The sequence below is a fragment of the Canis lupus genome, chromosome X, assembly GCF_003254725.2.
Source record: "Canis lupus dingo isolate Sandy chromosome X, ASM325472v2, whole genome shotgun sequence".
Taxonomy (NCBI): domain Eukaryota; kingdom Metazoa; phylum Chordata; class Mammalia; order Carnivora; family Canidae; genus Canis; species Canis lupus.
Window position 1 is genome coordinate 58,584,819 of NC_064281.1, and position 14,562 is coordinate 58,599,380.

The window sequence follows — 14,562 nt, forward strand, 5'->3', positions numbered from 1 at the left end:
ACTTTTATTTCCTGACAAGTACTTTGTGAAGATTAAATCCAGAAATGAAAGGTGCTAGCGTAAAAGTGTAGTTTTATTTGAAAACCATGGTAAGAGTCTGCTTTATTAGTTAATTTATTTAATTTATTTGATGTGAGTATAGTTGACACACAATGTTATATTAGTAAAAGGTGTACAACAAGGTGATTCCACAAGTTTATATGTTATGCTATGCTCACCACAAGTGTAGCTGCTATCTGTCACCATACAGTGCTATTACAATATCATATACTATATACCTTATGCTGTGCCTTTTGTTCCCATGACTTGTTCATTCCATAAGTGGAAGCTTGTATCTTCTACTCGCTTTTACACAATTTTCCCATACCCCTATCCCCCTCCCCTCTGGCAACCATTAGTTTGTTCTTTAAGTACAGCCTTTTTAAAAAATGTGTGTGTGTGTGTGCGTGTGCGTGTGTGTGTAGGTATGTGTGGATAGTTTTCTGAGTTCAGGGAATATTTATATATAAAGAATACAGACCTATATTTTTGCTATTGCTCAATCATGGTTCATATCTTAGAGAGTTAATATTTATACTATGATAGAATTGTGGTTACTCTAAGAAACCAAATATCATTTGTGTCAAGGATATTTCATTGCTTTTTCCTGTCAGAAAAAGTAAATACAGCTTGGGGAAAAAAAGGAGTAGTGATTAATGGTATACTGAGATTATATATGCTTACATATGCCATTTCTATGCTGTGTTGGGGGAATATTTTAGGTATGCTATGGATAGGCAGATAGGGATTTTTTAAGCACATAAACTGTAAATCAGTCTGTCAGTCAAATCATTTAACTTCTGTGGGAGAAGAGGATAGAACAATACTAGATTTTTACACACAGAAAAAAAATGTAAGCCTTTTAACATTCCCTTTTGGTTGGTTAGGTGGGTAGGTGCAACCTTGGATATTTATTACTTGGGCGCCTCAGGATATGAAAGTGTTGACCAGAGGAAATGTATAGGAAAAAGGCAAAATGGTCTAAGGAATAAAGCATCTGATTGGAAAAAAAGGCAAAAAATAAAAAAATAAAAAAATAAAAAAATTTAAAAAAAAGGAAAAAACAGGCAAAAGGAACAAATAATTTGAGAAAGAGGTCTTGGAAATCAGGTTATGTATTCTTGCAAAGAGTGGCAAAAGTGGAAGATTTATTTGTTTGTATTGTATCATTCTCATTCCAAAAAGGATTAGAGACAAAGTAGATAGGTTACTTACCTTGGTAATGTGGGTTTTAGTTCAAGGTGAATGGATGGAGAGATTGGGAAGAACCCGGTTTTCATACTGCAGAAGTTTTTCTCTTAACTTGAGCTGTTGACTTGCTGCCATCTTGCAGGGGAAGCTTCATTCATCTCCTTGTGGAATAATATATATTTGGGCAGCTCAGTGGGATAATCATTTCAATTCCTGTCTCTAATGTTGATATCGAGTAAGCATTTTCAATAATATTTATCAAGTCATTCAAGTTCCTATATCCTAGTGAAAAATATCTTGCCTCAGTAATAGTTTATACTTATAAGCTTTTAGGCTTTTAGTATGTAATAGCTCTTTTTTAAAAAGATTTTATTTATTTATTCATGAGAGATACAGAGAAAGAGGCAGAGACATAGATAGAGGGAGAAGCAGGCTCCTCAAGGGGAGCCTGATGTGAGACTCGAACCCAGAATCCTGGGATCATGCCCTGAGCCAAAGGCAGATGCTCAACCACTGAGCCACCCAGGTGTCCCTGTAATAGCTCTTAATAGCATTGTTACTATATGTATTAAGTAATATTTTACCTTAAAGCTCTAATATGGACTAAAATTTATACTACTTTCTTTCTAGGACAGCCAGTAGAGGGGACTTCATGTTTTCTGCGGATCGTTTGGTAGGTGGAGTCTTTCCTTTTTTGTTTTATTGTTCTTAGTGATATAATCATAGTAGGCCAACTGACTTTTTTTTTAGGGAATTCTGGGCATGAGAGAGATTGTGCCAAGTAATCGTCATCCTGGTAAACTTCTGAAGTGTTGTTTCTGCTCTTTCATTAAGGCTGTGCCTCAATCCATTTAACCTCAAAGCATTGCCCATGAATTCATTCTCTATAATTCTGAGGTACTTCTACCTCTCAAGTGGATCTTGGCAACCCTTAAAGACCTCATCTTAGGGCAGTGAAGTGAAGTACGTTAAAAGAAAATCAAAGATATAAGGAGACCTAGAAGTTACCCTTGTGGTATACATTTAATACAGAAAAACTAATATCCTTCTTGTAGTTTTCATGGGAGGTTATTTATTTTGCCTTTTCTGTATTATCCTCACATGTGAAATACTAAGTTGAACTGTGTATACTTTCCTCAGGGGCTTCCTGTTAAGGACTGGTCAAGCCCAATTCAATTTGCTTATTTATTTTTTAGATTCGTGAAGGAAACCTTTTTTTAAAATTTATTTTTTAATTTAAATTCAATTAGCCAACATATAGTAAGTACATCATGAGTTTCAGGTGTAAAGCTCAGTAATTCATCAGTTGCATATAATACCCAGTGCTCATCCCATCAAGTGCCTTGCTTGGTGCCTGTCATCCAGTCACCCCGTCCCCCCACACCTCCCCTTCTGCAACCCTTTGTTTTCCAGTCAGGAGTCTCTCCTGGTTTGCTTCCTCTCTAATTTTTCCCCACTCATTTCCTGCCCCCTTCCTCCATGGCCCCTTTCACTATTTCTTATATTCCACACATAAGTGAGACCATATGATTTGTCTTTCTCTAATTGACTTATTTCACCCAGCATAATACCCTCCAGTTCCATCCACGTCGATGTAAATGGTCAGTATTCATCCTTTCTGATGAGCCCAATTCAGTTTAGCTAGTGTGATCTGAGAGGATCTCAGGCCGAATTGAGTTGTTTTCAGGTAAAACATTGCATTTCCTTCTTGTGTGCTCAGTGCTTGGAATAAGGTTGACACATTTTCTGCTGTGATTATTAGTATTTATCTATTTACAAAACATTTACTGAACTTGAGTTAGGCATTGGGCTAGGCTGTGTTGCAGGGGGAGGAGATAACAGCCGCAAAGAATATGGACATTGTTCCTGATCTCATGGAGTTTACATTCTAAATGCTGTTGTCAGTTTTTAGTTTGGGAAAGAAAGAAAAGTGGCTTATTAACTTCACAGGTGTAATCAGAGAATAGACAATAATTATTAAAGGGAGTGTGATGGGGGAAAAGGCATGAAACTAGATTTTCCATGGGTAAAATCTTAATTCCCAAGTACAGGCAGCTCCTCTTATGCTTTTGGATTTAAGTATTCCTGGTTCAGAGGCCACTTAATTTATAATCATTTGAGCTTCCAGGGGCAGTAATATCCCTTGGCTTGCATTAAGGTCAATGTAATTGACCCTCCTGGAGTGATAGGTCATTCGGTCTTTATGCTTTTATCAAACCAAAGGAATAGGTTCAAGGAGGAAGGAACTTGTGTCATTGGCTGTCATGGAGAAAACAGAAGTCTTGGTGTTCATTAGTAGAAAATGGTTCCTCTTCCTTTTGCTTTCTTTGCTTTCTGTCTATAGAAGGTAGGAGTTAAGTTCATGGTTATTGTAAAATGCTTACCTGCTTATATCTTGACCAAATAAGACAATAAGGAGCTGTGGCATAATTCACATGAGGGGATGGCAATTTGGACCTCTCTCTTCTCTGCAGTTGACTCTGAAGGTTCTGATATTGGGGATGTATGCAGAGGGTCTTTCATGGTTGTGGTTGGGACTGGAGCTATTTAGGTTTCTGGTGTTGAGGATTTCTAGTTCACTGTTCTAGCACAAGGGTTCCATTATAGTTGACATTAATTCTATCATGGATATATCAGGATTGGCTTCCCTGGCACTCAGATCTTGAGTTCTTTATATTTAGTCACCCTTCTGGTTTTATGTTCTCTTATAAGGCCTGGACACATTAATTTCTGTCCTAGAGATGCAGGAGATAGGCAGGAGGTAAGACTCTTTAGAATAGTGTTATTAGGAGGGGTGCCTGGGTGGCTCAGTCCATTAAGCATCCAACTCTTGATTTCGGTTCAGGTCATGATCTCAGGGTTGTGAGATTGAGTCCCAGGTTAGGCTCTGCGCTCAGTGGGAAGTCTGCTTGAGACTCCCTCTCCACCTGCCCCTCCCCCACCTCATGCTCTCTCTCCAAGGATGACTCTTGTCACTTGTAGTTTTGCATCTCTCATAATAATATCGGCTGGACTAACTGAATGAGAATCAGAAGGCATACTTGAGCCTTTTGGTGGCAATCATGTGCCTTCCCAAGGTTGGATACCTAGCAGCAAGCAGCCAAACATTTGGGTCTATTTCTGCATCTAACCTATGATAGGTGCCCCCTTCCTACCTCCATAATCTAAACCCTTGCCTGTTGTGCCTAGTGTTCAGCTCCTGAAGCTAACAGCTAACAGTAGACCTAGCAGGTTCTCAACTTACTCTTCTTTTAACTCTGTAGATCAGACTTGTTGTGGAAGAGGGATTGAATCAGCTGCCATACAAAGAATGCATGGTGACCACCCCAACAGGTAACTAGGACTGTTACTCTCAGATTCTCATCATGAAAACTCTGAGAATTAGGGGGGAAATGGAAAACAGCAGTCTGAGTAAATCAGTATGCAAAATGAGGAGTCTAGGTGGAGCTGTTCTTTTAAATAACTTATTAAACTCAGAGACATTTAGTAAAAAATCTATGTGGGTGACTTTTTGTTAATGAATTGCTTGTCAATTCAAGTTAAAGGTTAATAAATATTCTTTAGCATGCAAGTGTTGCCTTTGATGACAGCCCATTGGGACCAGAGTTAAGAATTGCTGGCAGCTTATCTTCAACTCTGTGGGAGAAGCTACCAGTATTAATAAATGGGTGGGTTGGTTTGGCATTGAAACTCCAGGTAAAAGAGTGAGAAGTGAAAAAGACAAAGAAAACTAGATATGATGAGATTTGAAGAGAATATTTTGTTTTACTCTAATAGAACACAGCTGAAGATCCTTATTTCAGGGATTTGAAATTCTGATTTTCTCCTTTAGTAAATAATGGAAGCTGTTCTATTCAAAGGTTAACTTTAGGAAAATTAGGGTCTCGAGCTTGTTGCATCATAATTGATACAAATTCAGGATGACACTAAGGGTTGAACATGTCTTGGTAACTACTTCAACCTCTGTCTCCTGCTTTTTAAGGCAGAATGGAAGCTCATAAAAAGGGTTGGAATGAGGAGGCTCTCTGCTGTAGCTCACAGTGAGTTCCCAGTTTGAATTGATGGGGTTTATAGCACTTCCGAGTGCAATGATTCCCCTCTGAATTCAAATTGAGGAATGTGTACGTGAATATCAGTCCTATTCCTGGTTGGTGAAGTCCACATCTCCCAATTCTCCCCACAGGTTTCTTATGAGGGATTAAGAAATAACTGAAAAATCATGACTTCTCATTACCTAAGAGGTTATACAGAATGTCTAGACAATGGTTGCTCTGTACCCACTGGCTTTAAGCTATAGACACTTTAAAAATATGTGGATTTCTCTAGTAATGAAAGATAAATTCTTTGATTTTATTCCCCAATAGGATACAAGTATGAAGGAGTGAAATTTGAGAAGGGAAATTGTGGTGTCAGCATAATGAGAAGCGGTAGGTTTGCATATATGTGATTCTTGTCTCTTCGCACACATAGAAACAGTTGTCCAGGAGAGAGGTGGGCTTGTCTGCCATAAATGCATCCCGCCTTCACAAAAATCTCACCACCTGTGTTGTCTGTCCTCATGGTGGCCTGTGTGTTGCTGAGCTTGACTAATTTTAACTATAAAGCATCTACTCTACTGGCCTGCCCCCATGGGTAAGCCACTTTCAGAGAGCTTCAGGGTGGGATAGGAGGATAAGATGGTGCTGTCTTGGGGAGAACCGGGGAGCTTAAAAACTGATAGAATATGGCACAAATTCAGGCCTGCAGAACTCTGAATACCTGACTGGAGAAATAATTTGTTTTGTTTTAATTTCTTTTGTAGGGAACAGAATAATCCTACCCTACTAGGAGCTGGAGTGAATGGCTTATTCAGTGTTTTTAGTTTTATAGTTGCTGTGTATGTGACCATATGGCAAAAGCACTTAACTGTTATTAACTCTAGGTATTTCCAATTGCTTGTTTTATAAATGTTGTATTTGTATTTGAGTCCAACTGATTATTCTTTTAAACCAGACTTTGTGCAACAAAATTATGTGCCGCTTTTTCGCAACGGGTTTCCCGCCAGAACACAGGTGTCGTGAAAACCACCGCTAAACCTAAACCAAAATGGGAAAGGAAAAGACTCACATCAACATCATCGTCATTGGACTGGTAGATTCGGGCAAGTCTACCACTACTGGCCATCTGATCTACAAATGTGGTGGGATCGACAAAAGAACTATCGAAAAATTTGAGAAGGAGGCTGCTGAGATGGGAAAAGGCTCCTTCAAGTATGCCTGGGTCTTGGATAAACTGAAAGCTGAACGTGAACGTGGTATCACCATTGATATCTCCCTGTGGAAATTCGAGACCAGTAAGTATTATGTGACCATCATTGATGCCCCAGGACACAGAGACTTTATCAAAAACATGATTACAGGCACATCTCAGGCTGACTGTGCTGTCCTGATTGTTGCTGCTGGTGTTGGTGAATTTGAAGCAGGTATCTTCAAGAATGGGCAGACCCGTGAGCATGCCCTTCTGGCTTACACACTGGGTGTAAAACAACTAATTGTTGGTGTTAACAAAATGGATTCCACTGAACTGCCCTACAGCCAGAAGAGATACGAGGAAATCATTAAGGAAGTCAGCACCTACATTAAGAAAATTGGCTACAACCCCAACACAGTAGCATTTGTGCCAATTTCTGGTTGGAATGGTGACAACATGCTAGAGCCAAGTGCTAACATGCCTTGGTTCAAAGGATGGAAAGTCACCCGTAAAGATGGGAATGCCGGCGGAACCACACTGCTTGAAGCCCTGGATTGCATTCTGCCACCAACTCTTCCAACTGATAAGCCCTTGTGTCTGCCTCTCCAAGACGTCTACAAAATTGGTGGTATTGGTACTGTACCAGTGGGTCGAGTGGAGACTGGTGTTCTTAAGCCTGGTATGGTGGTCACCTTTGCTCCAGTCAATGTTACAACTGAAGTAAAGTCTGTTGAAATGCACCATGAAGCTTTGAGTGAGGCTCTTCCTGGGGACAATGTGGGCTTCAATGTCAAGAACGTATCTGTCAAAGATGTTCGTCATGGCAACGTGGCTGGTGACAGCAAAAATGACCCACCAATGGAAGCAGCTGGCTTCACAGCTCAGGTGATTATCCTGAACCATCCAGGCCAAATCAGTGCTGGCTATGCACCTGTGCTGGATTGTCACACAGCTCACATTGCTTGCAAGTTTGCTGAGCTGAAGGAAAAGATAGATCGTCGTTCTGGAAAGAAGCTGGAAAATGGTCCCAAGTTCTTGAAATCTGGGGATGCTGCCATTGTTGATATGGTTCCTGGCAAACCTATGTGTGTTAAGAGCTTCTCTGACTATCCTCCTCTGGGCCATTTTGCTGTTCGTGACATGAGACAGATGGTTGCTGTGGGTGTCATCAAAGCAGTGGACAACAAGGCAGCTGGAGCTGGCAAAGTCACCAAGTCTGCCCAGAAAGCTCAGAAGGCTAAATGAATATTATCCCCAATACCTGCCACCCCAGTCTTAATCAGTGGTGGAAGAACGGTCTCAGAACTGTTTGTGTCAATTGGCCATTTAAGTTTAATAGTAAAAGACTGGCCAATGATAACAATGCATCGTAAAACCTTCATAAGGAAAGGAGAATGTTTTGTGGACCATTTGTTTTTTTTTTCTTTTTGTGCGTGTGTGGCAGTTTTAAGTTATTAGTTTTTAAAATCAGTACTTTTTAATGGAAACAACTTGACCAAAAATCTGTCACAGAATTTTGAGACCCATTAAAACAAAAGTTTAATGAGAAAAAAAAATTATGTGCCTGTAATTAGAATGTCTACCTGTTATATGGGGATGGTTACTTCCATTCAGCAACTTAATAAATACATAAATAAATTAATTAACAAATTAATTAATTACTTTTTTTTACAACATCCAAGCTTCAGTGGAAGCCTCATTTGCTTGCACTGGAGACGATGGGTATTTTCACATATAAGCATTGCCTTTTCTCTGGCTGTGTATTTCTGTCGGTGAACAATTGAAGGCCTCAAGTAAAATAGGAGCTTTAAGCTCTCCTTTTTTAAAAAAAATATGATAGCTTTTAAGCAATGATAGGATTTTCAGGACAATGTTATTTAACTTTTTAAAAACTGGTGAAGACGATGGAGATGGGCTTTTAAGGCATTTTTTCTTCTATTTCAGTCCAGTTCCTGCTCTAAAGGTAACAGCATCCTCACAGCCCTAGTATATAGCAGATGACCTTGGGGTAATGCATAGACAGGGTTATTTTTTAATCTTATTAGCTATTGGTTGATTTTCATATATTTTAGAAACTGTTTTTATGTTTACAACAGTGATAGAAAGTTTCCTCTTAAAATAAATGTAAATGAAAATATTAATTTAAAGAAAAATATTAAGTAAATAACAGTACAGATCGAATTCTGATATAGCCTAAAATCTTGAGGATGGTGTGAGAGTGATTCACTTTTGGCAAACACTTCCTTAAAGGAATTTAGACTAAAAATAGCTGTGTTCAGAAACCAAGAGGGTAGTACTAGTGTTTGTTATGTTTCTTGGGGGAGGAGAAGGAAGGAACTTGAAAGCCAGCAATAAAACTAGCTTATCCTATTTTCATTGACCAGCCCTTAATCTGGTTTACTTGACCTGCACTAAGTATAAAATAAGAGCATATCAGAAATAAAAGTTCTTAGCTTAAGAAGAATTGCTCCCATCTTGACAATGTCCTTTTTGTATTAATAATAGCCACACACACTCTGCTTTGGTCTATTTTGGGACTTCAATTCTGTCAACCCTTTTTTTTTCTTTTTAAAAATTTCTGTCTTCAAGGTGAGGCAATGGAACAAGGTTTACGAGACTGCTGTCGATCCATACGAATTGGGAAGATCCTGATTCAGAGTGATGAAGAGACACAAAGAGCCAAAGTATATTATGCTAAGTTCCCCCCAGACATTTACCGGAGAAAAGTCCTTCTGATGTATCCAATTCTCAGTGAGTGGCTGGAGTTTAATTTGTATACTTTGCTTATGGTTTAAATCAATTCGACTTAGTGACTGCCTTTTAGATACCCTTATATAAAGGCAAAACTGATTCTAAATGTATTTTTCTCAGTTGGATTTGGAGTTGCCCTGGGCAGTTAACTGGGGAATTTTTATTGTGTAATAAGAGAATATACATTGTCTAAACTTTATTAGCTCCAAAGAACTTTTGTTTTAAAATGAATGAAAGCTCTAAAGCAAAGGATCTGAGGCAAAATATATAGAACACAGAAAATTTATTGAAATATGTCCCTTCTCTAGCCCAAATAATATAGCAATGAATTTCTCAAGGATTTATCCTCTCTAAAAGTAATTTTTTTCTCCTATTCTGTTTTATGAGCTTATTCAGATCACAAACAGCATTGTCTCCGAGGGTTGGTAGTGGAGGGTGGGTGTCAAATTTGATATCTCAAATATCTAATAAATTTGGGGTTTGTTGTGTATTTGAAAGCTGAAAAGTGTGTGTATGATGTCCATTATTGAAAATAACACCATGGATTGGGCATCTGGGGTTAGGCATCCAACTCTTGGTTTTGGTTCAGAATCGTGAAATCAAGCCCAGCATCAGGCTCCGCCCCCTACTCTCTCGAATAAAGGAATGAATGAATGAGTAAATAAATAAAATCATTAAGAAAAGAATGTCATTGATAAAGACCACGCACCTTCAAATGAAGCTTTGCCTCGTGTTTTATGTCAGATTTCTAAATTGCCTTTATTTAACAATAAACTTCAAATATGTTTTGAGATAAATGTTAAAGTTGCTAATGCATTTGGTTGTCTTTTGATTTCAGGTACTGGAAATACTGTAATTGAAGCTGTAAAGGTTCTTATAGAACATGGAGTTCAACCCAGTGTTATCATCCTACTCAGTCTGTTCTCTACTCCTCACGGTGAGTTCAGCATGAGGTGGTTACTGGGGCTCCAGATGGTCATGGGTTGGGTGAGTGTATATCTGTCCAGACTCTCATCATGAAGAAAAGTTCATTTGCTTCCTCCACATTAAATCTATATCTAATTTTGGTAGTTCATAACTTGTGTTTATCATCTCTAAGCTTAGTGATAACAGTATTTTTGTACCATTCTAATGTTCAAATTCATATGGAAAAGTATGAACTAACCCCTTTGAGGGGGATTGCAGTTGTTTTCCTGGTATTTTTGTATGGGTAGAGCCTGCAAATGGCTGAAATGTCCCTGTTTCTCCTGACTTCTCACCTGAGCCTGAGAACTGCTTCCAAATAGTAAGAAACTTGAGGTTCTGTTTAGCCTTGTGGTCTTGTTACATAAACTTTCCAGCATGAAGCAAAGAACAGAAGTTTTCTAAGTTCTACTTCTGCCCAAAGAGCATAATGGTAGAACTGTGTGTTCTCCATTTCCTCAGGAAAGTCAGCCTAATATAAGGTCCTAGTTTTTTGCTATACAATCGAGGACATATGTGAAAGTATCCTAAGAAAATAATCAGACATACATATAGAAATTTAGCCTTTGGGGTATTCACTGCAGAGTTATATTTAGTGTAAAAAAAAAATTTGAGGGACGCCTGGGTGGCTCAGCGGTTGAGCATCTGCCTTTGGCTCAGGGCATGATCCTGGGATTCGAGATTGAGTCCCACATCAGGCTCCTTGCAGGGGGCCTGCTTCTCCCTCTGCCTGTGTCTCTGCCTCTCATGAATAAATAAATAAAATCTTTAAAAAGAAGTGAAAGTTGACTTACAATAAAGAAATGTTTAAATAAATATAGATTCAAAGGATGTAATATGTAACTGTTAACTCATATTTTCAAATAATATTTAATAACATTGAAAAATCTCCATGTAAATGTAAAAAAAGCATGTTTAAAACATAACAGCATTAGAATAACGTAAAATATTATCACCAAGTTTAGAGAGGACTAATACATATTATGACTGTTATGACTACCAAAATCAGATTTGGACTTAACATAGAAGCTAATAAGTCTTTCCTTAGCATGAGAGGCTAGACAGATGCATAATCTATTTCAGTTTTCTTTTTTTAATTTATTTTTTATTGGTGTTCAATTTACCAACATACAGAATAACCCCCAGTGCCCGTCACCCCTTCACTCCCACCCCCCGCCCTCCTCTTCTTCTACCACCCCTAGTTCGTTTTCCAGAGTTAGCAGTCTTTACGTTCTGTCTCCCTTTCTGATATTTTCATTTTAAAATACACACTATATCAATGGTGGTTATCTTAAGATGGTGAGACTCTAAGCAATTCATTTTATTTTTTAAGGTTTTTCTTTGTATTTTACAAATATTTGACAAGGAATTTGTATTTGTTTCATAATTGAAAAGAAAGGGAAATATATAGCTTCTAGCTAGGGCATTTCCTCATTTCCAAAAGTTCCCAGTCTCAGCCAACCTTGAAGAAGCTATAGTGTATCCAATCGGGAGGGCTGCTTTCAGTAGACCATTGATTATTTTGTTGTTTCATAATAAAAATTTACCTGTAGTTCAAATGTTGATGGTGACAAAGGGCAATTTGCTTTGTCATATATATATATATATATATATATATATATGTATATATATATATATATATACACACACACACACATACAGCAGAGGTAGCACTGTAATCATTGAGATAATCAAATAATTAGTGGGTTTTCTGCCTTTGGAAGTTGAAAAGTAACTATTAGTTCTAAGAGTATACATTAGAATAATATACTATTCTTTGACATTACAGATGAAAAAAGTCTTATTCTGTGGCAGCATTGCTATGGTTTTTTAGTTTGGTGAGGCTACTAGCTAGTCCTTTTTCCTGCAACCCCAAAGCTAAAGTCCTAACTTCTAAAAGCTAGCTCACTCTGACATACCAAGGAAGTTTTTACACTTGTTGCAGTTGAGAAACCATCATCTTTTATATGATCCTGTTTCTGGAAAGGGTTGTATTCTTTCTATTCCATCTGCCTTTAATTTTTTTCTGGTTTTATTTATTTTTATTTTTTGTATATTTTTTTATTGGAGTTCAATTTGCCAACATATAACACCCAGTGTTCATCCCATCCAGTGCCCCTCTCAGTGCCTGTCACCCACTCACCCCATCCACCTGCCCACCTCCCCTTCTACTAACCCTTGTTCATTTCCCAGAGTTAGGAGTCTCTCATGTTCTGTCACCGTCTCTGATTTTCCCACTCATTTTCTCTCCTTTCCCCTATAATCCCTTTCACTATTCTTTATATTCCCCACATGAGTGAAACCATATAATGTTTGTCCTTCTCTGATTGACTTACTTCACTCAGCATAGTACCCTCCAGTTCCATCCAAGTTGAGACAAATGGTGGGTATTCATCTTTTCTAATGGCTGAGTAATACAATGGGATATTACGCATCCATTTGCCTTTAAAATGAAACAAAACAAAGCAAAGACTCTCCAGGGAGAAAGTTGCTATAACTGTATGTATTTTAAAAATCTTGGTTAGAAAACAATTTGATTCGAGGAATTTATCAGTGAATGGGTGGAGGCATAGTGTGATGATTGTGAAAGTTTTTCAGATATCAAACTAAGAGATTAGCCAAATCTGACTAGGTATTTAAAGGTCATTGCTTTCTGTCTTCTGTCTATATTATACCTAGTGACTATAAAATTCCTGAATTCCAGTGACTGGAAAAAGTTATACCATAACAGCAATTTTCCTTTTATTTTTTGAAGGTGCCAAATCAATCATTCAGGAGTTTCCCGAGATCACAATATTAACTACTGAAGTTCATCCTGTTGCGCCTACACATTTTGGACAGAAATACTTTGGGACAGACTGAGTTACCAAAGGAAAATCAATTATCTTGTGTAATATTACATTTAATGTTTGAGTTTCTACTTGTTTTATTAATTCACTTGAGGAATGGCAGAGAAAATTTTGCTTTGTAATTTTTGGGAGTGAGTATAGTAAAGAGGAACTATTTGAGGTTTATTTAATTTATTTGGTTATTTCTTTATTGTTGGTACCAAATTCAATAGGGAAGTACACACAACTCTTAGAAAATATTTTAATAGTATTCTTATGCAAGTTGATGATCCCTCAGGGCATAGAAACTATTTCCTAATATATTTTTAAGTAGGCTCCACACCCAGCATGGAGCCCAGTGCGGGGGCTTGAACCCACAACCCTGAGATCAAGACCTGTGCTGAGATCGAGAGTCAGATATTTAATTGACCAAGCCACCCAGGTGCCCCAAAACTATTTCATAATTTTTCAACCTCTCAGTTTGGACTCCTCCTTCAAACCTCTCAGTTTGCCGCCATAGTAAAAGCCCAAGTGAAAGTCCATTCTTTGGTCCACTATACTTTACATTTTGTTTAGTTTCCTTTTAGTTCTAGGGAAATTTCATGTTTATGGCTGTTGTCACCTGTTTCTCCTCTTTATTCCCAGTACTGTACATGCTGGTTACTTGGAGAGGATGAAAAAAAGAATGCTTCCTGGAATTTTACATTTCCATTAATATCCTCACTCAATTAGCAGACCCATGTTATGTGGTTACCTCTTCAGTCAAGCCATTATGTTTTTCATGGCTCAATTCCTATCCTGTGCATGGTTGGTAGATGCTTTGCCAAGTATAATGCAGTGAAGAAGATGGTGAGCATTTTCAACAACTGAAACTGTAACATTAATTTACATAGATAGATTGAATCAGGGATATCTGGATGCTGACAAGGGTGGGCTAAGTACTGTTAATGCCATCAATGCCCTAGAAAGGAATTTGTGGTAGTTTTTTGAGGTATGGGGTAAAGAACAGTTTCTTGCTGAGTTTTATGACCAATAAGTACATTAAACTGCTACATTTTTAATTTGGATATTTCATTCAATTTGGAAATGAGTTCTTTTGCATGCTTGTCAACTGTAGCTATATTAATGTTAAAAAACCATGATATTTTTTAAATCCTTAAGATTTATGTGTGTTTATATTTAGGCCTCTGAAAGGAAGACAAACTGTTGTAGAAATCAGTGTTTGTGTGCTGAAAATTGTTTGTGAAATCCTGATCTTATTTTACATTGATATTAAACATTTTAACAGTGGCTCTGACTGATGACTTGAATAATTATACTCTCATAGCCCCCTAAGCAGCTGTTGTGGGCCTGTGTTCCAAAAAATTCAGAAAGAGCATCAGGGAGTTTCTTAGAACCAAAGCTGAGGAAAGTCAGCAACAATTAGGGGAGAGGAAGGAAAGCTGGTGTACAATGGAATGCATTTTCCCTATAGAGCCTAGGAATGCTACAAAGGCTTCACTATATTTTTTCACTTTATTTTCAATTTTTTTAGTTTTTATTTAAATTCATTGTATGTTAG

General features: G+C 37.8%; 2 protein-coding genes across 3 annotated transcripts in view; both read left to right on the forward strand.

Annotated features, from left to right (window-relative positions):
* Positions 1 to 14,291, forward strand: part of UPRT (uracil phosphoribosyltransferase homolog) — a 33,580-nt gene extending 19,289 nt beyond the window's left edge. For both annotated transcript variants that reach the window (XM_025466226.3, XM_049107198.1), the window contains 6 exons: positions 1,861 to 1,903; positions 4,494 to 4,563; positions 5,595 to 5,657; positions 9,049 to 9,210; positions 10,049 to 10,147; positions 12,929 to 14,291. In XM_025466226.3, the coding sequence (XP_025322011.1) occupies positions 1,861 to 1,903; positions 4,494 to 4,563; positions 5,595 to 5,657; positions 9,049 to 9,210; positions 10,049 to 10,147; positions 12,929 to 13,035 (544 nt within the window). In that variant the 3' untranslated portion in view covers positions 13,036 to 14,291. The remainder of the gene's footprint in view (positions 1 to 1,860; positions 1,904 to 4,493; positions 4,564 to 5,594; positions 5,658 to 9,048; positions 9,211 to 10,048; positions 10,148 to 12,928) is intronic.
* LOC118353716 (elongation factor 1-alpha 1-like) lies at positions 6,246 to 7,994 on the forward strand. Its single transcript, XM_049107197.1, has one exon. It carries the CDS (start codon positions 6,316 to 6,318, stop codon positions 7,702 to 7,704), a length of 1,389 nt encoding a protein of 462 aa, XP_048963154.1. The 5' UTR covers positions 6,246 to 6,315; the 3' UTR covers positions 7,705 to 7,994.
* Positions 14,292 to 14,562: the final 271 nt, after the last annotated feature.